A 25182-nucleotide genomic window follows, 5' to 3' on the forward strand; every position below is an offset into this window, starting at 1 on the left:
TCCAATTAAATATTTTATCTTTCATATACAGTATTTTAATATTTTGGGAGTATGCAGAGATCTGGAGGGGTTTTTCAGACGTATTTTAGTATCGCCTCAGTAGCCACAGTGCAGATTTGGTAATTATTTGAAGTTATTTTGGGGATTAGTCTTCCATCTTTCAAAATTAATATTCTCCTTTTAAACAGAAAAGTAGTGCTAGTGTCTTTAACAGAGATTCTGGAAGGCTTCACCAAGAATTTCTTGATCATTGAGATATAAAGTCAAGAGTAATAAGACATCCTTAGGGTTTTTTTGGAACAGGAATTGGGAATCAAAAATTTATGACATCATATGAGTATGAAGTTGTGATACCTCTATCAGGGTAGCCATATAGTTATTATTTTCCTTAAGCTTACAATAGTGACTTGTAGAAATAAAATTTGGAGTTTAATTTATGACTAAGATTAGGTTTTTTTATTGTAAATATAGACTATTGTTTTATTATTGTATGTTGACGATATATTTAGGGGCAAGGGGAAAGAAAACAATTGCTTTTTTTCCAATTTATCTAGAATGTTAGGCATGTTAATGGTCTAGAGAAAGTGTATATTAATTAGCTGAAGTTTTGTGGAAACTGATTTCTGTTACTCAGTGACAAAGGTGCAAAACCTACATGAAGGTCAGAGGCAGACTGGCAATAACCTGCAGACATGAAGAAGCAAACTCATGACAGTTCTTTCTTAATTCTTGCTTTTTCCCTAAGGTAGTTCCTCTGACAGTCAAGATAGCACACTGAGGTAACATCCTCATCCTGTGGGACTTGGATGCAGTGCTGCATGCTCAGCTCCCCCGGCTGCTTGTGTTGCTCTTACCCAGTGTCTACTCTGTCCCCATTCTGTCTTCTTCTGGTTTCTTAGGTAGCAGTGCTGCAAGCACCAAGCTTAGGTACTTGCCACCACTTTGTCATCAAAAGTGCTAGCAGTCTTCTTGGCTCTAGAGTAGCCACTGTTGACCTTCATCTTTTTTACTGCACAGATGAGTTTCCTACAGGTAGCAGCTGTGTATGTTGCATGTGTTTCCAGCTGCTGGAAGAAGCTGTTATAAACAGCATCACTGGAGAAGTGTCCTGCAGCTGATCTACCCTCAGGTATTGGCAGGTGTTAGTTGGAGAGCTCTTGGTTAAAGGGACTTCTGTGGTTTTCACATTCACAAAGTTAAAGGTGCTAAATGGCTGAGACATAAAGCTGGAGGCTGTAGGGCTGCCACCCACATCTGGGATCTGCAGGTAAGGAAGGGGGATAATGTTTCACCAGACTGGAGAAGACTGTACTACAAAAGGATGCCAGTAATCTCAATGTTCTTGACATCTTCTTGTGACCAAGATGAATGACTGTCAAACATGTGTGTTGATAAGAAGAAAATTTATTTTTTAAATCTAGTCTGTTTCTGTAAAGCAGAGAACTCTAATAAGGGGAAAGAAACTTGGAAGACAGTTTTTGTTCATAGCTAGGCTCTTAGTCATCAGTAAGCAGTTTTTGCATGTCTGTGTTCTCCCTTGCCACCATATTTGATGAAAGTTTTCATGCAAGAGACACACAGATTCTTTGAGAAGCTTTATACAGCATAAAAATGTAGCAAATATTTCTAGTGATGTAAACTTATTGATAAGAAAAAACTCATTGATAAAGAACAAAAAATACTTTTGTTAAGCTGATGGAGGAATTTGTAAGCTTGGTAAAAAAAAAAAAAAGTTACAAGTTCTCTCCAAAATGCACTTTGTAGAGTACTGTTAAAAAGATTATATTCAAATGCGTATAGATTTTGCTGAATTGTGTGTTTCATTCTCTTTTTTAATACCTGCAACTTCTCTCTCTCTTAGTAGTAAAAATAATAGAGTATTGGGAAAAAAATTGTAGCTAGGATAGATGGGCAGACAGGGCAGCTGAGCAGAAAGTTAATTTTGCTGCAGACAGTTCTCAACAGTCTTTGCTACTTTAGAAGTAGGAATTAAAACATTGAGTTAATCAAAATATCTTAATTAGAGATCATAATCATCTTAATGGTTATGGTTGTCTCTTTAAAGCTGGCCATTGACAAGATCCAATGCACAGAACCTGAGGTGTTTTGTTTTTTTGTTTTTAAATTTTATTCTTACACCATTCTCAAAATGAAGATTGCCTTGATCTGCCAGCATGTGACCTGTACAAATCACAACACTATCACTTGATCCTTTTTCTGAAGAAAAAACTACTTAGGTCACACAGCTGCTATCTGTTATCCTTGGAATCCATAAATTTCTTGTAAAATTCTTTTAAAAAATTAAAACTGTTTTCCCTGTGCTAAAACACGTTTCTTTTCCACCATATGGGAGTAGCCTCAATGGGAGAGATTTCTCCCTTCACCTCCCCTCGGCCTTTGTTGGGTTTTTTTTGTTTTGGTTTTTTGGGGGTTTTTTTGTTTGTTTGGTTGGTTGGTTGGTTTTTGTTTTATTGTGTTTTCTTTGTTTGTGTGTGTGTGGGTTGTTTTTCCTATTTAATGGTGGGGGTGTGAGAATCATCAAATTCCCTGCAGTGTGCTTTGAGCTCATACAGAAGGTGCCACGTCAAAACCAGCGCTCTCAGTCTGCGAGACAAACTCCCCCTGGACCACTTGCTCCAAGTGTGCTCCATGGTGTTTTATGTGCTTCCTGTCCTTTTTGTTTCCTACCAGTTGTTTGTCACTCATTGTGCTGTGTAAGGTAGCATGCAGGGACACTGGGGGTGTAAGAGAGCAGAACCAAACTAACTCCCCACCACCAAAAGATGCCCTTCTCCGGGTGGTGCCGTTTCTTTCAGTCCTTACCCCCCCACCCCAGCTCAGGTATTCAGCATGGTGAGACACTTGAGCTCACTGACCCAGCTCAAAAAATTTCTCCAAAGTGAGTCACTTACACCCGGGGTAAGGGGGCCAGAAGGAGAGTTTTCTGTAGATTTCCCAGAGAAATAAAGCACTTAAAATAGAATAATAATTTTTTAAAAAGACATGAAAGAGAGAAAAAGGTGTTTAATCTTGCAGTAATGTTAAAATTATGGAATTGACATTTTTCAGTTGTTTTTTTTTCCTGACCACATTCTTGCTACTTGCATAGCTTACAATTTGATGTAGAAGAGAATCTTATTCTAAGTGAATGTGTGAACCTCACTAATTCATTTTCTGGAAAACAGTGGGGTTTTTTCCTCACTTACTGCTTCTGTGTACTCATGAAAAAATGATGTATAACTACTAGATAAACCACTTCAAGGTTTATCTTGCAGGCTGGGTAGAAGGGAGTGGACAATTACTTTTGGCTGTATTTCCTTGTTTGATTGAATTAAGAAATGCTGCAGCACTTTGATGAAGTCTTCTAAAATAAAGGTATGAGAACAGCTGGACTTGTGAGGCTGAGCATTCAGCTAGCTCAATATGTATATTAATTATATTAATATCTACAATAATTATATTAATATTTTTTCCTGTGCACATATGTGAAAAGCTAGGAAGAAATTCCTATTTTTTGAGTTGTGAAAGGCAGTGAAAAGCTGTATCTTCAGTCTCAGTTAATTTTGTTGCTTTGCTGTTCATCTCACTAATTTTTAGCACAACTCTCTGTGTGGCCTTTCTCCATAGAGGTTATATTTATTCATCAATTCATTCAGTTTTGCTATCACCTGTCTCTTGGTTTGTCTCTGGAAATATTTTCCCTATTACAGCATAGCAACTTGTATTTTTTGAGCCTATATTGTAAGGAACCTTATAAAGTGTCTCCCTTATCATTTTACTTCTGTTGAAAAATTCCTCTAGAAATTTGGAAGATCTAGAAGGGGACTTTTACAGACATTTGAGTGTTCTCACTGCATCAATGTAGTTTTATATATACCTTGTATATGTGTATATAGATCATGACAAACCATGCCTTTAACATTTCTTGACAAGTACTCTTATTCTTTACAAATCTAAATTAGATCATTGCAATTCAATGAGCTGCTTCATGGGAGTCGAAGACCTGCACCTCTTGTCCCTGATGCAGTTTTCTGACAGATGTCTCTAGGACATTGTTCTCAAATATCAAATTTTTGACTCGATGGGGAAAAAAATAAAAAACCATCTACAAGATGAATGTATTCCCCATTAATTTGTCTCTATACTTGTGGGTTTTTTATGTTCTTATGACTTCCTAGTATTCTGAAACAGTTTTCAGTTTGGAGAGTTAAGAAGACAACATCTGTAAAACTGGGGATGAAAAATATCCAGTGTCTTCTTAAAATTATTTTACAGTTCCCATTTGTGATCTTTTTTGTGCTTTTTCCCCTCCTCCCCCCCAAGGAGTGCCACTCTTACTGTGTGTAGGGTACATTTTTCTAAGGTAATATTACAATCTTAGAAGATCTTTTAAAATAAACATTGTAAAAATATTTGATGATCACAGCATTTTGAATGAAAGAAAGAGAATTTTACATTCTTTCAGTTTCACAGAGTACTCAGGGCGATGTTGCTGGTCTTGTCTTCAACTCTTCTCAAAAAGCTGGTAGAAACTCTTAAAAGTCACGTTTTATCCCCAGTGGCTACACATGTTGTTAGTCTTTTCAGATCATGATCAAAATTAAATCATTCCCTGCCTTGCAGGGGAAGTTTGACAATCACTAATGAGAAGGCATGCATTCCTGTATACTGAAACAAGCTTTATATGGGAAGTAGTGGAGGATATTCAATTCGGCAGCTCTATTAAACCCTTGCACAAAAGACACCTTCATAATGAATCTATTGGATTCTGTGTCGGTAGTACATGCCTGAAATTCTTTTCCTCTTTGCCTGGGTTGAGTTCAATGGTTAGCAGTGAAATCTGAAGAATACATGAAGTGGGAAGAGCTGTAGGAAGAGAGGATGCTTGCAGCCCCATTGCTGTAAGCTTGGCTTTTGGGAGTTTTGGTGTGCAGCAAACCCTGAGCTTTTATGGAGGATCCTCTGCTTCCTCCAGCATCTGCTGCTGGCTCCTGCTGGGAAAAAAATCAGTGTAGAAGGTGTATAAATCAATAGAGATAGCAAGACTGGGAGAGACAGACTTATTTTGGCACATAAAGGTAATTTTTTAAATATTTAAATAGTGTACATTTCCCAAGAGAGTGCTTCAAGCCATGGTTTACATGTTGTATCTTTTACTGAAGTTTGTGATTTGTGATTGTTTTCTCTGTTTCAAACATGGGTTTCAAAGCATTATGCACCAGTGGAGCTTCACTGACAAGTATTTTTTGCAAGAAGTAAGCTTGCTATTATGTTTTCTTTATGTAGTTGTCTGTAATATAGCCTCTAAAAAAAGCGAAGATTTTTCATAAATCTTAATCTGTGTTGTCTTTTCAGTTTGCTTTGTTATCATGAAAAAGTATACTTGGAAAACTCTTGAGAGGGACCAGAGGAACCTGTACAGCTAGATAGGACAATATTAAGGGATTTGTATGAGGTGCTTTGGACATTTTCATACAATTCTGTTCAAGAATTATTTTTTTTTTTATAGAATGCACAGCTGCATGTGGATTGTAAACGATTACAGGAGGCAATCAAATAGCTATGAAAGAAATAGTTAGGCTAATTATAGTTTCCATACAGTATGTTACACTGAGGTGGGGTTTTTTTTGTTTGGTTTTGTTTGGTTTTTTTAGTTTGTGGGTTTTTTTTTTCCCCTCATCACAAATTCCAAGATTCTGACTAATCACTTGAAGGTGAGTTGTCAAAGCTTATTTAAAATTGGAATACTGGAATGTAAATCACTCAGCAAGCAAGACAGTTTTTTCACAGTGATAGACTAACTCATATACATAAATGTGTGACCTTGAAAATTGCTTGTGTAATTTTATTCCAGACATTAAACTCCTTGCAGTAGTAAGATTAAGGATATATCTGAAGTATTAGCAGGCTTAGCAACATATGGCTGTATACATATTGCAAAAAAACCCCATTTGTTACCACTTTTTTATTGCCTATTTTGCTCTGAGCCGGGACCATTGTAGCCTTTTCCTCCCTCCTTCCCTCTACAATAAAAATTAATGAACAATGTTTTTTACGGCTACCAGTGAGCTTTAATGATCTTAGTAAAAAGAGAAAAGCAACTTATTTGTTGAAATTCTTCATTTTTCAGCATGCAATTCAAAGTGTGAACATATTAAGAAGAGAAAATGGCAATCTGATAAATAATAACTTCAATACAAATATTTTAAAAGTTTTTGTGTTGAAAATGCATTCATTTAACTTACTAACTTTAAAACATTTAAAAATGCAAATCTTTCATGTGGTTGTTTTCCGTCATTCATAAGTGTTTTCAAACTATTTGAAACCTAGGAGTGATGCTTAAACTGAGATGCTTGACTTGATTTGTTACTGACATTTGTGGATATTTCCTAGCTGTTTCCTTTTATAAATGCAACAATCAATTTGTAGAAGGCTAAAAACTGTATCAAAATTGGTGGTATCTTAAATTACTATTTATTAAATGTGCTAGCTGTGTTTTAACAACAGATCAGAAATACTTTGTTTTTCTTTTCCTTGATATATTTTGCATTGCTGGTATGAGGGATAAAACTTGATGAATGAATCATACATGGCAGTCAACATACCAACTGGTGTTTCTTGTTTACAGCCTAAGATAAATTCTTAGCTCTTCATTTTTATTTGCTTTCCTTTTTCAATACAGTATGTCATGAAGATAACAGGTGTTAAGCTAGTCCAGCAAAGAAATTAATGTTCATGAGCACTTAGTATTCATTGCAGCAGCCTAGAAGGAGAAGGCTCTGAGCTGGACAGTAAACTCTGCTGGCAGAATTTTACTTAAATTCTTTGGATTAATTTAAATGCCTTCTCTACTGTTTGCTTTCCTTCCACACTTCACTGGAATTGAGAGAAACCCAAACTTTTAACTCTTCCCAACAAGGAAAAGGACCAAAAATTGTACAGAGCATTGAGGTTTGGTTGGTATTGGCCTGAGGCAAAACATCGGGATAAATGAGTGAATTAACTTCAATTTCTTGTTTAAAAACCGTGGTCTAAATGGGAGCTACTGTGGCTATTGATCTGTTGAACATAGTCTATATTAAGCTTACCATATTCTTTTTTGTATCGGGGAAATTGCTGAAATTGCAGTCTAAATTTCTAGATATGCTCCTGTATGCTGGGCTGTCTTACTCTGTGACAGCCTTTGGGGGGGAGGTATTTCATCCTAAAATAGACAGTCTGGTTTCTACGTTTTTAGTGTTCATGTAGGATGAGAGGAAATGGCCTCCTGTAGCAGGGGAGATTTAGGCTGGGTATTTGGAAAAATGTTTTCACCAAAAGGGTTGCCAGGCAGTGACAGAGGCTGCCTGGGGAAGTGGTTGAATCACCATCTTTGGAGGTGTTTGAAAGACATGGAGGTGTGGTGCTTAGGGACAGGCTTTAGTGGTGGATTTGGCTGTGTTAGGTTTATAGTTGGACTTGGTGATCTCAAAGGTCTTTCCCAACCTACATGATTCTATGATTTTTATGGACTACAGGTCATATTATTCCTGTCAGAGCAGTAGCTTGCTCTGTGGATTCAGTGCAGCAGGAGTGTCCCCAAGTTTCTCCCTTTCTGTCTAACATACAGGCAGCATACCTGCCTGAAGTTAAAAAAAATCCACATTACTGTTCCTTGTCTTAAGTTTTTAAAAATTGCTGTCTCATTTAGAATATATATAGGATGTGTAAATTCTACCATGCAAACACATACTTAAATTTCTCCCTTTAACAGACAGCTAAGAATACCTTGTTACCCTAAAGTTGTGCAAAGGAACCTATATGTTTATTAGAATCTTTTAGTAGTCTAGGCCTTTTCCTCTTACTAATGTAATGTGTCTTTTTTTTTAAATGCAATTTTTTCTTAGCCATTTGATACAAAATGACCAAGAACTCAAAATGCACCGTGACTGGATTGCTCAGTTTTGCACAGAGTGCTTGTAATGAGAGAATGCATATGTGCAGCATTTGAGAAGTAGGAAGATTTTTATTTTTTTATTTGAGAAGGGATTGTAATCTTTCATTCTCCTTTAGGAGGTCATTTTCTTTGACCATCAAGTTGATGTCTGTCAAGGGAAGAAAATAATGAAATAAACGAATAAAAAATGTAGATGCTATCCTCTGCTTTATTAACTGGCAGGTTTTTTTGTTTTAGTATCAAATGATACTCCATGGTTAGATACAAACTTGTGGTTCAGTGCAGCAGCTTTCATTTTGGTGCATTTTAGAGCTGAATAAAACTTAATGTTTAAAAAGTTTTAACCGATGATCTTTATTTGGAAAATGAAGAATTTACTATAATACTGGTCCTTGGCATAGGTATTTAAAAGAATCTTTCTTGGCCAAAAAAATGTCGTAATTTAAGTTGTAGGGGGAAGAAGACTCAACTAAACAGTAATTAATCCCTTAAATACTATATTGCATAAGTATTTCTTGCTCTGACAGATATAATTTTCAAAGAAAACTGCATACTATATATATATATATATATATGTATTGACAGCATTCCAGTATAGTTGTTAATCACAAGATTAAAGAGGAAGTGGCAGTGAATTTACAGTCTTTTCAGGAAGGCCTGAAGGGGACTAATCTCAAGTGCTAGTTTTTAGAAAACAGGTGATTATGCTGCTCATATTTATTTTTAATAAATGTTTTTCTATTGCCACTGTTCCTTTGCGTCAGTACCAGATTGCCTGGTTGCAATACATATGCTGACATCTGTCTATTTTATGATAAACATAGGCCTACTGTACATCAAATATCTGAAATAGCAAATGTAAGTGCTGTGTGTAGAACTACTGAAACTTGTCATTCCTTTGTGCTCCCATCATTCTGGTACTCTAAGCTGAACAGACTAACTGCTGCTAAGATGCTGTCAGGGGGTGTATGTCAAACATTAGGTATATCATGCGATCAGACCAGTGCTGGGATAGAAAAATCAGTGGTTGGAAGAGGGAAGAAAAGTGACCTTTTTCTCTCAACATTGTCTTTACACTGAAAGAAACAGATGAGTTTCTGAATTATTCACAGTACTGGAAGCTTATAATCATTAGCAATGGTGGCAGTGGCAGAGGGCAGGGACAGAGGTTGGATTTTTTTTATGAAAATGCTTGATTCGGAACATCATCAAAGGATTCATTTCACAAAACTGTCTCTGGGAATTTTGGTATTTAAGGTCTATGGGAATGAGGGCAGTTTCTTCCTAAGGATTAAGAAATAGAATATTTTCTTAACTTCTTTCATAAGGACCTGTGTTGAAATAAAAGTTTGTATTAATCAAAGATCTTATGCAGTAGTGGAACAAAGCTCCATGAAAAAGAGTTACTGTTTCAGCAAATAATCTTAATGAGTTGATTACAGTAATTGTAATAAAATAGATCTCTTAACCCATAATGTAATTACTAGAGATATAAATTATTTAGCCATATAAACAAAAAGATCAGTTGCCACGGTAGCAATACATTTCCAACAAAGATAGGAAGTAAGATTGTTTTAGTTATAACTGATACATGGTGGAAAGTAGGACTTTTCTTGAAATTGTGTAGAGTTTTGCCTGTTTAAAATACACACTATATAGAAGTAGTTAGCTTTTAATAAGACAGCATTTAATATTCTTTAATTTCAGTAAGTCAAGTTTAATACTATATTCTCTAAAGTTTCTGCTCCTTTTTTTATTCTGAAAGCTATTGATGCTTACTACAAATTTGGAAAGTGAGCACTCTGATGCAGTGTGTAATAATTACACCATGATTTAGCATGCATGTCCTTAGTGTTGTATGACAAACCCTCATCAGTCAGATGCTATTGCCCAAAGAAGAGCCTGTGTGGCAGCATCCATTATTATGCATGTTACTGAAGACAACGGGTTTTGTATATGCAGAGAGAAGGGAAGAAGCAGTGCAAAGTGTCAGAAGAGCTGATGATCTACAGCTGTTAGGAGCCCATGTTTTTAAAAATCTTCCAAAGGTTTCTAGCTCTTTATTTGCTTTTGAAAGCTATTCCTTGTGGATGGGAAGATGGGCTTTATTGATACACTGACTCTTCGCAAGATGAGAGGCATACGCCACAGATAAAGGACTTAAGAATTTCATGGTAGTCCAGTTAATGTTTTAACAGTCTAATAGCCCATAGTAGCATAGAAAAGCCTCTTTAATAATACATTATAATTTACTAAACAAAACATCCAAATGCCTGCCTCTTTTTGATATTATGTTCATCCTTCCATTGTTCCTCTGGATTGTGAGGATGGAAACAAAACAGCAGGGGTTGGGGCAGTTTCTCAGAAGCCACCAGCATTCCCTGCCCTCCACTGCAGGGAGTGTGGTGTTCCCAGTAGGGCTGGCTTCCTTCTTCATCTTGATCCAGTTTGGGTTGGCTTTCAATGTTTTACTGTAGCCTGCTTTTGTTGATAGTATTCTGCAAGAAGCCAACATCCATCAGCAGTGAAAGTCATACACTGAAGGCATTTTATATTAGAGTTTGTTAGAATCTTTAAGGTTGGAAAAGACCTTCAAGTTCATCAAGTCCAACCATAATCCAACTACCACAACCACTAAACCATATCCCAAAGCACCTTATCTAAATGCTTCTTGAACCCCTCCAGGGATGGTGACTCCACCACCTCCCTGGGCAACCCATTCCAATGCCTCACCACTCTTTTCAGTAAAGAATTTTTTCCTAATACCTAAGCTAAACCTCCCCTGGCACAACTTAAACCCATTTGAGTGATTTTCATCAGCTCCCAGCTCAGATTTGAAGTTTGTCCCAAAGCCTCTCTTAGCCTCAGCTGACATGGAGGGCTTCTCTCTGTAACCCACTGACTACTGTGGGGCATCAGACTTTCCCCATGGTATTTTCAGGGGAAGACGAGGCAATAGTTTCTTGACCACCTGGCAGCTGTTTAAACCACCTCAGGTCAAGACCACCCCAGACAGCTTCTGAGAGGCTATGCTGCCAGGTCACTTCAAAGTCTCCTTTCACTAGCATTGGCAAAATCATATTTACTGGCTACTTCATATATAGAACTGTGATTACATTAAAGCTTTCTGAAATTGTAAGCATCTGGCTCATATTTCCTGTCTGAGAGAACTGTGGTCAGTGCTACCAAATGCACTCAAAGAGGCCGACTGAAGTAGTAGCTGCAGGTCAGAAACTACTGGCTAAAAAGATTTTTTTTTTAATCATTAAAAAAAAAAAAAGGTAGATACAAGCAATATGACAGTACTGTGCTGCCTAAGGAAAAGAGGTAGTCATCTCACTTTTTCCAGATCTTACCCAACTCCTCCCAACTTGTTCTTGTTGTTCTTTGGGCTTAATGACTCTCCTATATGGCACACCAAAACCCTGCTTTGGCAGAAGTGTGGGATGATCCCAGGATTTTTCAGGCCTGCTTGGCTGCAGAGTGCTGAGCCATTAATTTGCTCCTCTTGGATAACTATTCAAGCAAGGGCATCTGCAAAGGGCAGAGGAAGGAATGCTATTACAGTTTGTTGCCCTTCATCTTCCTTTTTCTTTTTTTTCTTTTTTCTTTTTTTTTTTTTCCTAAAAAAAACCCCCAAACAAGGAAAACAACCAACCAACCAATAACAACAAATGAAACAAGGAAAGCTGTTCTGTTTGGTGTGCTTGTGGTTGGGTTTTTTTTTTTGTTTGTTTTTTTCCCCTGTTGTTGCATGAAATTCTGGACTCTCAGATTTTATCACTGGATTTCTGGCAAACAGTCCTTTGCAAATCTGAATTATGTCTCATTTGGCAAAGCCAACTTGCTTCATGATTTTATAGACAAGGCACTCAGAAATGGAGACTGGCAGATGGCTTTCTAAGAAAACTGTTGTGTCCTGTCACAAGCATGGTGCACACGAAACTGGTATGGTTAAGCTTTCAGGGCTGACATCCTAGTGAGGTAAGGTACTGCTTCAATAGTTCCTTATGTTGTAGCTGTTACTGGAACACTGAATCACTGTGACAGTTTCTGATTTTTAAGAATTCTGCAGGACAGACAGTGCCCTTTAAGGCAGAGTCAAGTACCAGCCAGAGGTGTTTTAGTTGTTGTTGCACTGTTTCTGTGAAAGGTAACTAAATGCTTAAAGAGGAGGTGGAAGATGTAGCCTCACAGCAATGTTTTTTGCCTTGCTGATAGACAGTACTTTTTCTGTCTGAGGCAGAAGCTCCTGATAAATCTGGCACCTCTGCCAAAAGCTACTAAATCTCTCCTCCAGGTACAGCGGCACGTAGCCCTGTGGGGACAGCAGGTAAGACAATACAGAGCAATACATAATTAGCAACATTTCGCTATTTTTAGAATATTTGCTTTTCCTTCCATAGTAGATTTTATTTTCATTAAACAAATACATAAAAAGAATAAGGAGGTAATTACAGTTTCATGTTTTTTCTTAGCTTCAAAACCGGCGTAGAATTTATCTGCAATATTATCTGCATTTTGCACACTTGACAAATTTGCTTTGTCACCAACATTTAAAAATTTCCAGCCATGATTATTTGGATGGGGGAGATTCCTCTGGTTTTTTTTTTTTTCAAGGGAAGGGGAAGAAAGACTATTCAAAAACTGAACTTACACAGTGATAAGAACATATCTTGGTTTGGTCACTGTTGTAATAAGGAACTTACTATTGAGACAACACAAATTATCACAAAGTGTTAGGAAATATGTGATTGCTGAAGAGTTAAGGCAGTCAAATTAATAATGCAAATTACCCAACCTGGCTTGACTTAGGTTAGCCATGTAGTGTTTTTTTGTTATTTTAGATTTGAAAGTAGATAACTTCTACTGATACTTTCCCTGTAACATGTCTTTATTAGGTGTTTTCAATTTATATATACACACATATAAAAATAAATGTTACATATATGTGTGTATATATATATAAATTTATTTTATATGCACAGAGACACGTTTTAAAGTCTTTGGATTGTTCACTTAAGCTTTTTAAGAATTAGGGGAGCAAGACCTGGCTATCAATTAAGATTCTGATGGTTATGTGCCGAGTTGGGTGACAGCTATAAAATGTCTCCTCACCTCTTAAATCTCTTTCTTACCTGTTCTGCTGTAGTCTCCTTCACTATGTTTCTGACTCTCTGTGCAAGTCTGTCTTTCTCACAGCTGTGCTTGGTGTTTGTGGGTTTTTTTTGTTTGCACTTCCTATCTTTATGAGAGAATTCTTTGATTACAAATGCTTAAATTGAGTTATGCAGAGATCCTAACTGATACAGAGGACTATTAAGACTTCCTTTATCCCTCCTGTTCCCCCGTATGAAAGAACTCCTCAAATACGGACACATATCCTATGTTAAATCTTTTTCTTCCTGACACCTGCTTCTTCTGAACACCTTCTTCTGACACCTGGGGAAACCTCAGGTAACTCTCACACACAAATTGTCTCACTCATCTTGCCCGACAGCTCGATGCAGCACAAGGAGGCAGCCTGCGCATGAATTGGAGGCATGAAGTATCCTGTTCATTGTTCCCACCTGAATGAGACCCTCCTAGAAGATGAATGTGTCCAGAGATGATAGCTGAGCAGTGTGAACCCCTTCACTCACCCTTCTGGGTGTGCTCATCCTTTCACCTGGATGTCTTAAGAGCCTGTGATAGTCATCAGACTGTCTCCAGTCTCAGGGCTTATCTACATCACTGGCTTTAGAAGTGCACTCTTCTGTCAGCATGGCTTCATCTGCACAATAAATTTTGCGAGCTTAAGCTATGGCTTCTAGTAAAGTCAGCTATGTTGGAAAAACTTTTTAGTACACACTTGGTCTCTAGGTACTGTGCACTTGTTTGTTGTGTTTGGGGTTTTTTTTAGCATTCTCCTCAGCAGTACAAATGCAGAGACAAGATTCTGATGCCGCCAAGTTCACGTACAAATGCCATTTTCTCCCTTTCCTGGTACCTGCATTTCTTCAGTCCTGGCCCCACTTCTTATGATTTATGATGGATCAGAATTTTCCTAAAAATGTAAATATTTCTGAATAAAGGAACTTCTTGGACTTTCAACTGTGTCCTTCACTTCAGGATGTTTATAAGCCCTGCTGCAACATAATGTACATAGAGAAATCTTTCAGATCTTGCTTTCTCATGCTTCCTGTGAATACATGACATCAATGCCCTCCTTTTGTTCCCACAAAAAATATCACAAGTATCAAGACAACTCAGAATAAAGTTAATGCTTGGAAAAGCCTATACTGTCTTCAACAATGGAGTAAGAAAATCACAATTAGTTACATATTAGTTATAAGGCTATGCAAATAATGAAACAGTGATGCTTTTCATATTCAAGCAGAACTGGAAATATTTGAAACAGAATGGAAATTAAACTGCCTGCTTATTTCACCCAGGTAGTCCATATGGACTTTTCTGAGGCATCTTGACCTTCACTGTGGGAAAGATTCTCTTCTTCTGTTTGTGTTTTCCTTGTCCTGTAATTAAGCTGAAGCCTGCAGTGTTCCTGGCTTTCGGTCTTGCAGCTGTGCTTGCTGAACTTACTAAGTATGAAATACAGTTAGGGGTAGTTTAGTTCTGGTGTAGCTGAACTGTGGAAATTCTCTACAAACTCACATCATAAAGGATTTTGTTTAATTGTTAAATATTTTTTAAGTTGTTAAATACTTTTATTATTCAGTTACAGTTAATGGTCTGTATGCTTGGAGTCCAAGTTTCCATTTAATTTATTGAGACTTTTTTAAAGAATAGAAATTGCCCATCCCTTAAAGGTGACCTTCAAATCTATTGCTGAAGTTAACCTTCGCTTCAGTTAGAAGGATTTTTTAATCAATGATTGTGAATCGGTTTCTTGATTCAGTCAAGAAATCCTGAGTATTATCTTAAGGGGGAATTTAAAAAATTTAAAGAAGCAAACTTCCCTCTCTTCCAAAAGCGTGATGTTAAGCTGCTCAACACTTCCTGTAGAAGCTTGTGTTTGCTTTGCAAAATTGGGATCTTCTGGCAATAAAATATTTTTCACAAGTCAAGACTGTTTTTTCTAAAAGATGTGGGTGCAGTGGACCAGGAGCTGTCATTGGTCTCTGCTAGCATCAGCTCTGCTGCATCCCCATGGCAGAAATTCAGCAGCATGTGGAAGCACAGCTGGATCCTTACATACAGGTAGTACACCCCAACAGGAGAGGAGGTCAACAAGAAGTAGTTCTTGTTCTAGAGTAGTTTCCCAGCTTTGTGAAGGTGCATTATTAAAGGTTAATAGTTCATTATTTAAATACTGTTACCAGAGATGATCTTAGTTGGTAGTCAGGCAAGAATGTGCCAGAGTCGGTGGTGTTGTCACTTACAGAGATAAACATGGTCCTTTTGAACAAAATTGATAAATACTGCAGGAAATTTTATGTCTCACATAGTTCACCAGGTACATTATTCTTTTGTTTGTCAAAGTTGTAGTTATGTTGAAATTGGAGACAAAACCTTGGATGTAAGAGTGGAATGAGGTGATTACAGGACCAGAAGTTTTTGTATGACCTTTAAGGTGAGGCTAAAAATCTGATGCTGTGAAAGGGATGGTTTGAAACAGAGGCAGAACAGGGATTACAGGAAGGAAGTGATCCAGCAGGGCAAACAACCTCCAGCCATTGCTGTCTGGTGATGTTGGATAGTGCTGAAGAAGAGACAATTAAAGGTTGTGACAAGAGAATGCAGCGCACAGAGGGAGGGAAGCAGGAACCTGGGGACTATAGAGGAAGACATGACAGCTGATAAAGTCTGAATAGATGGGACAGTTAAATACTGTCCCATCTAAATACTGTAGGGATTGCTAATGTAAACTTAATCAAGTTAAACAGGCTTCACTGCATGTTACGTAGTTCTTAGCTAATAAATATTGACTCTACAGTGTTAGGAGTGGTAAATGAATGTTGTGACAAGATGAGTATATAGTACCCTATGTTTCTGTGAGGATTTTCTTATCATGTTTGGGACTGTTCTTGCCTGCGTCTGGTTTTGATTTGTTGCTGTTTTGAGAAAGAAGGTCTAAGGAAGAGGAGCAAGGAGGTAAGTTTGAACAAAACAGAGTTCTTGAGCTTAAAGAAAATTGGCAGCATGCCTTATACATCTTACTACTTACTCTGTATTGAGGTGAGTCACAAATAAGTCTCCAGTTTTCCTGGCTGTTACAGGTTCCTCATTATAATGTGACTGGGACTAAAAAATCTGGTTACCTGTCAGAGCATTGTGAAAAGAAAAATCTTGTGAATATGTCCTGTTTCTGTGGAATTTAAGCTTTCACTATGAGGAGCTATACACGGAAACTAAGACAGATGGTCCATGTGAATCCCATGTCATGTGACCACAGCAATAGCTGTTAAACCTACCTGTTGCCCTTTTCTTCCCTTTTCTGTGTGTCCTCAAGGACATCCTTTTTGCAGTTTCCTCAGGTTTGCCTTTTTAGACACCTTCACAATTTTTTTAGCTCAGTCCTGTGTGCCCAGCTATTACATGTCACATGTAATGTACTTCATTTCCCTTGTAGTGACTTGAGAGATGTATTATTTTTGAAAACCTACTACTGTCAGATTGTTTGAAATTAAGTCTGAGTTGTTGAAGGGGGAGAGCTGAATGATTGACAGCCTGTTCAGATGGTGAAGCTGACATAGTGATAGCTTTGTTCTCCTAACAGAAACGAAGAAAACATTGTCCTGTGCTCTCTGCTTAGGAACTCGAGCACTGTTGCACCTTTGCTGACTCTCATTACTTCTTAAATGTTGTTCCTGTGCCAGGTTCTCCATCCCACTTGGATTTTAAAAAAACCCAGATATCTGTGGCTTTATTTCTGAACAAAAGCGGACTATGCAAAGGAGCTCTGCACAGGTGTAGGAGTAAACTTGGGAGGTGCTGTTGAAGAAGGAATCCTATTTGCATAAATCATGAGACCATTGAGATAGGCTGAGGGAAGAGACAGGGAAAATTTTTGTCAAAAGGATAGTGAAGGGAAGGAGTTGATGCCATAAAGGATGAATTTCAAGTCTGAACTAGTGGAGGATAGTATTTAGGCCTTTCCAGTAGCTGCTGCATAATGGATTATCCGGTGCTGGCCCAGTGTTTCTGTAGAGTAGGCATATTTAGATCAGTGGTCTGAACACCCTGTTTAATACTCTGACCTGAAGTAGATGAGGCACAAAGTTTATCCTTTTTGAAGTTTTCCTTGTTCTCTTCCACTGCTTTTTTCCTCTTAGACTCTATTTTCTTTCTAGGCTTACTGTATCACTTCTCCCTGCTGTTGCCATACTGGGTGCTAATTATTCTGCCTCCCTCCGTTTTCCATCCCGAGCTCATTGGTGTTCAGTTTTCTTTCAACTGCAGCATTTCTGCTCTCCTAACTTCCTTTGTCTCCATCTTTTCATCACATATTCTCACTCTCTCTGCCAGAGCACACCCCATTATTTGACTCTTTTAGTCCTCGTGTTACATTTCTCACTTAGCTCCATCAGCCCTTCAAGAAAAAAACACCTCTTACTCAAATCCCCCAAATTAGAGTCAGACATTTCCTCTCAATCGGAGTTCATGACAGTACCTGCAAATGGTTCCTCCCAAGGAGGAACAGAAATTGCTGCTGTCTAATGAAGTTGGGATTTTTAGATAGACTATGTAAAGTAACTTTATTAACATTGCATTCTGTAGTGATGGCAGATGTGAGTGTTCTGTTCCCCTAATGGTGGCAGAAATATGTCTGAAGAATATGCAGGGTTTTTTACTGGTCTTCTTTTTTCTTCTTTCTTTCTTTTGTTTCTGTTTGTTCCTAATCTAATACTAAACCACAGGGTTAGTTAGTGACTTAAGGAGGCATTTTAAAATTTTAGTTTGCGAACTGCCTGTCTGTCAGGCCATCTGTTTCCTACTCCCCCTTAAGAATGCTGACTTTGGATGCATCCTCTCTAGCTTCTGTGCTGGAATACAGACTTTTAATATTAAGAAGTGAGTTTCTAGATATGATGACCTGAAATATCCATGTATTAAGAGTCATCAGTTTGACTAATGGCACACTGTGGCTACAGATCATCCTAAGCACCTCTTCAAAGTGTCATTTTTCCAGCTCGGTTGATTTCTGACATATCTCACTTTATCAGCCATTGAAGTGGAAATTTCATCAGTCTTTTATGCCTTTTGAGTTTCTCTTAGTATTTGTTTGTAATAGGTTTTATGGGTGATTAGCTGTGTGCATTGTAAATATTTTTTGTGGGTAGGAGATTTTTCTTAATTTGTTTGATTTCTTCATATGACATTGGACTTTTTAGTTTACTTATTGTATATATCAGCTAATTTTTTAAATTATTTTTGCTATTAAAAGGCATGCAAGTACCTACTGCACATTTTAAGAAATATAATAGTTATATTAACAAACTAATAAACCATTACAGATGAAAAGGAAATTACAATTAAAATAATTGTACTTGTGTTACTGTATCTAGTCAGCAGCAATACTTAGATGTTATTTTCAGCAGCTCGTGTGAGTGCCGAGAATAGGCACTGTCTTGACTCACAGCCTGTAGAATCATTTGCTTTTTATTATAGGCAGAAGTTTGAGACGCCTTCTTCTCAAAAATGTTACAATTATTTACTGCCTGTGTTTATTTAGTAGTTTACCATGAAAGGAATTTGTTCCCAATCTAAGCAAGTGTTCAGATTGGTCTGGTGTTAAGGGATCGATGTGGAAGGATCGGTGATCCTTTATTCATTATAACAGTAATTACTAATAAAAATAGTAGTAATTGAATAATAATAATGCAGGGTTTTGAATGCAACTGGGAATGCTGCTGTTCTTGAATGTCTGAATTGTTAGACTGAGGTGCTGGGAGGGAAGGTTGTGGTATGTTACGTGTAAGTTCCTTCCCTGGCTCTTGTCTGCTGGTCCTGGGGGAGGGAAGAAGGGCTCTTCTGTGAGCCATGTGCTGCTTCTCTTACTGTTCCTTCTCCCTGTGAGGCTGAGCAGGAGAGAGGGGGCTTGCTTGGCCTTGCATTTAGCAGTATTTCATCCTCTGTTACTGTTCTGTTACAAAGAAATCTTCAAGTTTTACCCATTCATTTTTGAAACCTTTTCTATTCCAGCGCAGAATGTATTAAAATAATTGCATTTGTTATCCTCGGAACTAATTCCATTTTTGCTTTGTGTGCTTTATGATTTCTAAAGTGGCTATACACATTGAAAGGCAATATAATACACACTATAGTAGATCCATAAATCGACCCATCCAGTGACATATTTTCTAGAAATACAATTTGCTTTTACTACTTCTATGTTGCTCTTTAAAGAGCCTATGTTGTTCTTTAAATATTTATATTTAGGTATATAATTATATAATAGGTATATTTAGACTCCTTAATCAGTTACCTTAGTGTTCATTGAGCCAGCTTTAATGCTGCGAGGAGATTCTCCAAGTGAAGGATGGAGAGGGAGCACTGTGTCACTTAGGCAGGATTGCCATCCTCTTGCCAAACTGTAATAACCCTTTGGGGAACTTGGAGTTGAAGCTTCTGAATTAAATGCAATAATTTTCAGTAACAGTTTTAAGGGGCCTGCAGGTATGCTGAAGTTGTAGCTGAGTGTTTTAGATAACACTGTCTAGCATCGCCCTAAAGCTTTGTTTACATCTTGACAATTAAATAATATATACTACATTTTATGTCTGTTGTACTTCAACTATTTTGCAGAGTAGGGCTTTAGTCTTGAGGCTTTTCTGTGAAGAAGGTAAGTAACTGTTTTTGTTTTCACTATACTGTCTCAATATCACATTAAAATAAGTAATTTAGTGGAACCTGCTGAAAGGCTGTCCTGGGGAATTTTAAAGACAGCATAAAACTTCTGCCGTGGTATCAGTTGTCTTTGTCTGTACCTGAGACTTCAGTTTACTGAAACTCCCACAGTAGCTTCAACACTTGTGTGTGAATATGCCCCATGCTCTATTTTGGTATTTACACTCAAACTGTCTACAGCACTTGGAGTAAAAGAAAGAATGTAATAATTTTAATTACTGTTTGTACACCTTATCCGACTTGGTAATTAAATATTGTGCCAAAGCTGATAATGGTGTCCGAGGTCTTCCAGGTAGCCTGGCACATAACGGAATGAACTCTGTGGTCCCAATCATCTGCTCATGTACCAGACAGGCTTCTCCAGCTCTGGTTTTGAACTGTTTTTAAAATCCGGAGTGACGCTGGGAAAGTGCAGTCTGCCCGAGGCTGCAATCGGCCCAGCTATGTACACAGCTGGGATGGGCATGACTGCGTAAGAGCTGACACGTCAGCCTGGTGATTAGGGTACACTCCCTTGTTTAATCCAGCCAGGAGCCTGTAACATTGGACAGATCACTGGAAAGCCCATGAGAAATCCCAGTGCTCCATGACACAGATGAGCATCCTCGGGTTTTACACTTAGAAAAGCATTAAACTGGAACTTGAAGGAGTGGCGTGCATCCACGGAAATATTTTTTTCTTCAGTATATGCAGGCCATTTCATGTCAGCATTGTAATACAATATGTAACAGTATTTAGCAGGGGTGTTTTGACATCCTTTTGTGAGTGAGTGAGTTAGTAGTTTGGTACCTTTGTAAATATTGTTCTGGGAAAATTCTTTTATTTGATTGGAGTAAAGCTATTTGATGGACCATAAATATTGACATATGGGCAAAAATTACTTGCAGATGAAGGCAAATATTTTTGTGACATCACAAAAAAATAATTAAAAAAAAAATTAATTTTATTTAAAGTTTTAATCTGATTTGTCAAAAAAACTGTTCATGCGTCAAATTAGTTGGTATGTTCCCTTGAGTTTGTATTGTACTCATTACCAGTATTTCATCTGAACTTATTCTAAGGCATAGTGAAAGAAAGCTAGTCATTGCATTCAGCTAACTCCCCCATGTAGTTTTTATGTTGTAGGGAGCAGTAGAGGAGAAAAAATAAAAAAAGAAATATGTTCTAATTTGTGCAACAATGGTTCATGTAAATATGAAGATTTGAGTGTGAAAACTTCTTTGGATTTTAACCATGGTGATCTCTAAAAGTGAACAGATGCAGTAACTGACTAGGGTTTTTTTTTATTAAACTGATTTTCTCAGTATTTGAAAAAAAAAATCTCTAAAGTTCTTGGTTGAGGGGTGGTTTGTTTTTTTTTTAAAAAAGACAGGGTGCATGGAATTCATAGTGGGACAAACAAGTCCTGCACTGTAAAATATCTCCCTGCAATAATGAGAGCTACAGTTCTGATCTTGTGAAGCCATCTGCAAGTCTTCCTTTGTTTGATCTGTCACTACTGGTTTACTTCTTAAATGCTAACACTGGTATTTCTTTCTGAATTCTGTAAATATATTTGTGTTCTCTCTTCCTGTTTGCATTCTGATCATGGCAGAGACCATTTATTTGTAGACAGGTCTGTAAGATAGCTTTTTGTCTCCTTTCAGATATGCTTATTAATTGATCTGAAGATACTGCTTTCTAAAACTTGTTGAGAAATACTAGTAATTTTTAAAGTTAAAGATTACTGAATGTAAAGAGATGTTTTGGATTAATGCCAGATTTAAAAAAAAAAACCAACCCACCAAAAAATCCACTTGTCTTCATTCTTGTATCAGTGTAATCGCTGTTGAAGTGTCTCCTTAATGTGGTGCTATTAAACAGCTTGTATTTTTTTAACCTTTCCATTCTTTGCCTGGAGAGGCAATAGATAACCCAGAAAACTACCTTTTGAAGTTTTATTGAATTCATTGACTTCCGTGGGAAGCACATCAGTACTTCCTCATGCTACAGCATAGATCGAATCTTTGAGGATTTTAGTATAGTACTAAAATATTGCATAAGGAAGGGTTTGCGTGAGGGTTCTTTACATTATAAAGGAGCTTGGGAACCTGGAAAAAAAAATTATTTGGTCTTTGATGATGAATAGTGTATGTCAGTTTTCCCATGGCACAATTTAGAGATATTAGGAATTAGTGGCCTTTTAAAGTCTTGAAATGCTTAGATGAAAGGGGAGATATGCTTCCACACAAAGTCTTTACACTACAAATGAATACCTGGGTCCATCTGTTAAGAATAATTTTTAAAACCATGTTTCAGTGTAGTGTTAATAAAACACAATTTAGAAAACGTCTAAAACTTTGTTTCTACATGGAAAGAACTTGCATTTATTAGTCAATTGAATATTTTAAAATCTGTGTGTTTCAGGTAAATTACAGGTAATCTATTTTGTTATGAAACTTAGGTTTTTTTCAGTCACATGTAAGTATTGCAGTTTCCCTTTAACAACTTAGATTCTGAAAATGGAAAAAATGTGGAAGATAATATACTTAAATTGAAGGCATCTTGGCTTTGTCCTGTAGTCTAAACAGAGATTCACACAGGTTAAGAAATGCAGGAGCCTTTTGTAGAATTTCAAAACACAATGATAAGACACTGGCTGCCATTCACAAACTTGAATTACAGTACTGTATTAAGTTAAATAATACTTTCTAAAAACTTTTCAGGACTGAGAACTAATTAGTTTGTTTGGTATTAAATGTTTAAAAATAAATAGGTGAAGAGTCCTAAAGAAACTTTGTATTAGCTGAACAGAGTGATATGTGCTGTAAACTCTCATTTTAATTCTATGTCATAATGCAGTTGACCGATAGTACAATCCATTTTGGTATCTGAGCACTTTAAATTGAGCACCTAGGAGAAGTTTTTCCTTGAGACAAATGAGAGTATACTAATACATAAGGTGTTAAACAAGAAGTATCAAGGCCTCTGTTAACAGGTGCTGTTGCAGATTATTATAATCATCCAGACTGTTCTTCAATTAGGTATTTATTCAGCTGCTTAAAGATATAAATTATAATCTTTATTTTATTTTAGCACTCTTTAAAAAACAAAAGCAAAATTTCCAAACTATTTCTTTACCCTGTCAGGAATGTAGATGTTTTAGTTAAGTGTTCAGAACCCAAGAGATGAAACTGAGAAGCCTTTTTTTGAAAACTAAGTGGAATGAAATGCTAGAGAAAACAAATAATAGTAGAAATGAAGTTCTTACTGTAGCAGTCCTTAAAAACCTGAGGGAAGGAAAAATTATTTCTAAATGTCAGCTACAAATTGAATTTGCTTTCTAGCACAGGCTAAATAGAATATACTGCATTGGAGAAGTCTTCCTGCATATCACCTGGAATGCTGTTGCAGCTTGCTGTGAAATTATGTGTGCATGTTCTTGATGGGAACAATTTTCTTAAAATAGAAGTGACAATAAGAAGTTGTAGACGACTGTATTTAAAAAAAAATATATGTTAATACCAGGTTTCTGACAAGCAGAAGGAAATCAGACTTGCCTTTAAAAATGCATTCTTCTCAGAAAAAGAAAAAATGAACTTACAGATAGACTTTAGGCAAGTAGCACATTCTTAAAGCTGAAGAGCTGCATTTTTCCAACTAGTTCTCAGTCTGCTTTTGACCTTGAATATTGAATTGTCATTCACAAGAATTTCTTCATGATTTTGTTTTTGTTTTGTTTGGATTTTTGTTTGTTTTCATTAGGGTAACTCCAGCACTGGGAAGTCTTATAAACATTACAGAAGTGCATTTCACCCATTAGATCCTTCTCTTCCAGACAGTCAGGAAGCGATCAGAGCAATTAGAGAACATTGTAACACATCAGCCATTGTCTTTCTAATTTTATTATAGGTGAATGTAAGCTGAATGTAGAGAAGAATTCCAAATAAGCTGGACTGATGTGCCCAGAGAAGGAATGAAGTATGGATGTGAAGGAACGTAGGCCTTATTGTTCCCTGACGAAGAGCAGACGGGACAAGGAGCGGCGCTATACAAATTCTTCTGCAGAAAATGAGGAGTGCCGAGTGCCTACACAGAAGTCTTACAGCTCCAGTGAAACCCTGAAAGCTTTTGATCATGATTCCTCTAGGTTGCTGTATGGAAACCGGGTAAAAGACTTGGTCCACAGAGAAGCAGATGAGTATACCAGACAAGGTAGGCAAGACATTTTAATTCAGAGTGTGTAATTCATTAGTACCAAGCAACTAGGCATTCTTGCTGTGGGCACAGGATGTTATTTTACCAGTTTCATGAGTATCAGTAATACTCTACACACACAGTACACTTGGTGTGCCATCTTTGAAATAAATAGCATATGATGCGTAGCCAAGTTGGCAGTGCCCGTGTTGGGCAATTGGTCAGTGACAACATTGCTGACTCAAGTGTGAAGTATACAGGCCTTACAGTTTAAAAACTAGACCCCCAGCATAAATTCAACTCATTAACAGATTGCCTGTCCAATATAGCTAAAATGTAAACAGTTTCAAAATTAACCAAATTAAACAGATAGAGTTGTTTGGAAAAGACTAAGCCCTATGAAAAGGTTTGAGGAAACAAAGTATGCATAGATGAGCACACAAGTAGTATGGTAACTCACTGTCTTTCTCTTTTAGCTCACAAGGACAGTAGAGCTAAAAGAGCACTGTACAGTGAGGCAAATTTGTTCACAATTAATGCATTTGGGTTTGTTGAGGGATTATTTTGGTGGATATCTGTGATATCTAACCAGATGTTAACAGGTGGCTAGAGTTCACTGTTAAATTTCTGGATCCAGGACTGGAGACGTGGGAGATCTGAATATCTATGGAGGTGCTGAAAACCTGACTGGAAAACCTGACTGGATATGGTCCTGAACAATTTGCTGTAGCTGATTACTTGAGCAGAGGGTTTGGATTAGGTAATCTCAAGAGGTGCCTTTGGACCTCAGTGATTCTGGGAGATTACACTTGGCTTCAGTTAGAGTTAAGTGCTTACACATCACCTCTGAATTAAACATTGTGGTCTTTGGCATTGGCATCTCTACATTTCCACAACTAAACAGATTAATGTAAGGAGGAAAAAAAAATTATGTGTGGAGTGCTGCATCTCAACTATGTAAAAGGATAAAGCTAGGCCAAGAGCTGTGTGAACCTATGGCTCAGTCTTCTATATAAAGCTACCTTCTCTTTTCTAAGGAAACAAGAATAGATTTAGGAATAGAAAGAGAAAGCTGCTTCCTTGTGAATAAGTCCTTAGTTTTATTTTTTGTTCTCCATAACAGATTTTTTTCTCTTTGATGTTTTTTCTTTGTTCCAATTAGAATAACTTCATGTTAGACTTGGAGCTGGTCAGATAGTTTGGACTTTTTTGCTTAAAAA

General features: G+C 37.1%; 1 protein-coding gene across 11 annotated transcripts in view; it reads left to right on the plus strand.

Moving 5' to 3' along the window:
- TENM3 (teneurin transmembrane protein 3) overlaps positions 1-25182 on the plus strand; it is a 403572-nt gene that overhangs the window by 74893 nt on the left and 303497 nt on the right. For all 11 annotated transcript variants that reach the window (XM_071743228.1, XM_071743230.1, XM_071743231.1 and 8 more), the window contains one exon: positions 23678-23980. In XM_071743228.1, coding sequence (XP_071599329.1) covers positions 23749-23980 — 232 coding nt within the window. In that variant the 5' untranslated portion in view covers positions 23678-23748. The remainder of the gene's footprint in view (positions 1-23677; positions 23981-25182) is intronic.

Source organism: Heliangelus exortis, chromosome 4 (assembly GCF_036169615.1).
Source record: "Heliangelus exortis chromosome 4, bHelExo1.hap1, whole genome shotgun sequence".
Lineage (NCBI taxonomy): Eukaryota > Metazoa > Chordata > Aves > Apodiformes > Trochilidae > Heliangelus > Heliangelus exortis.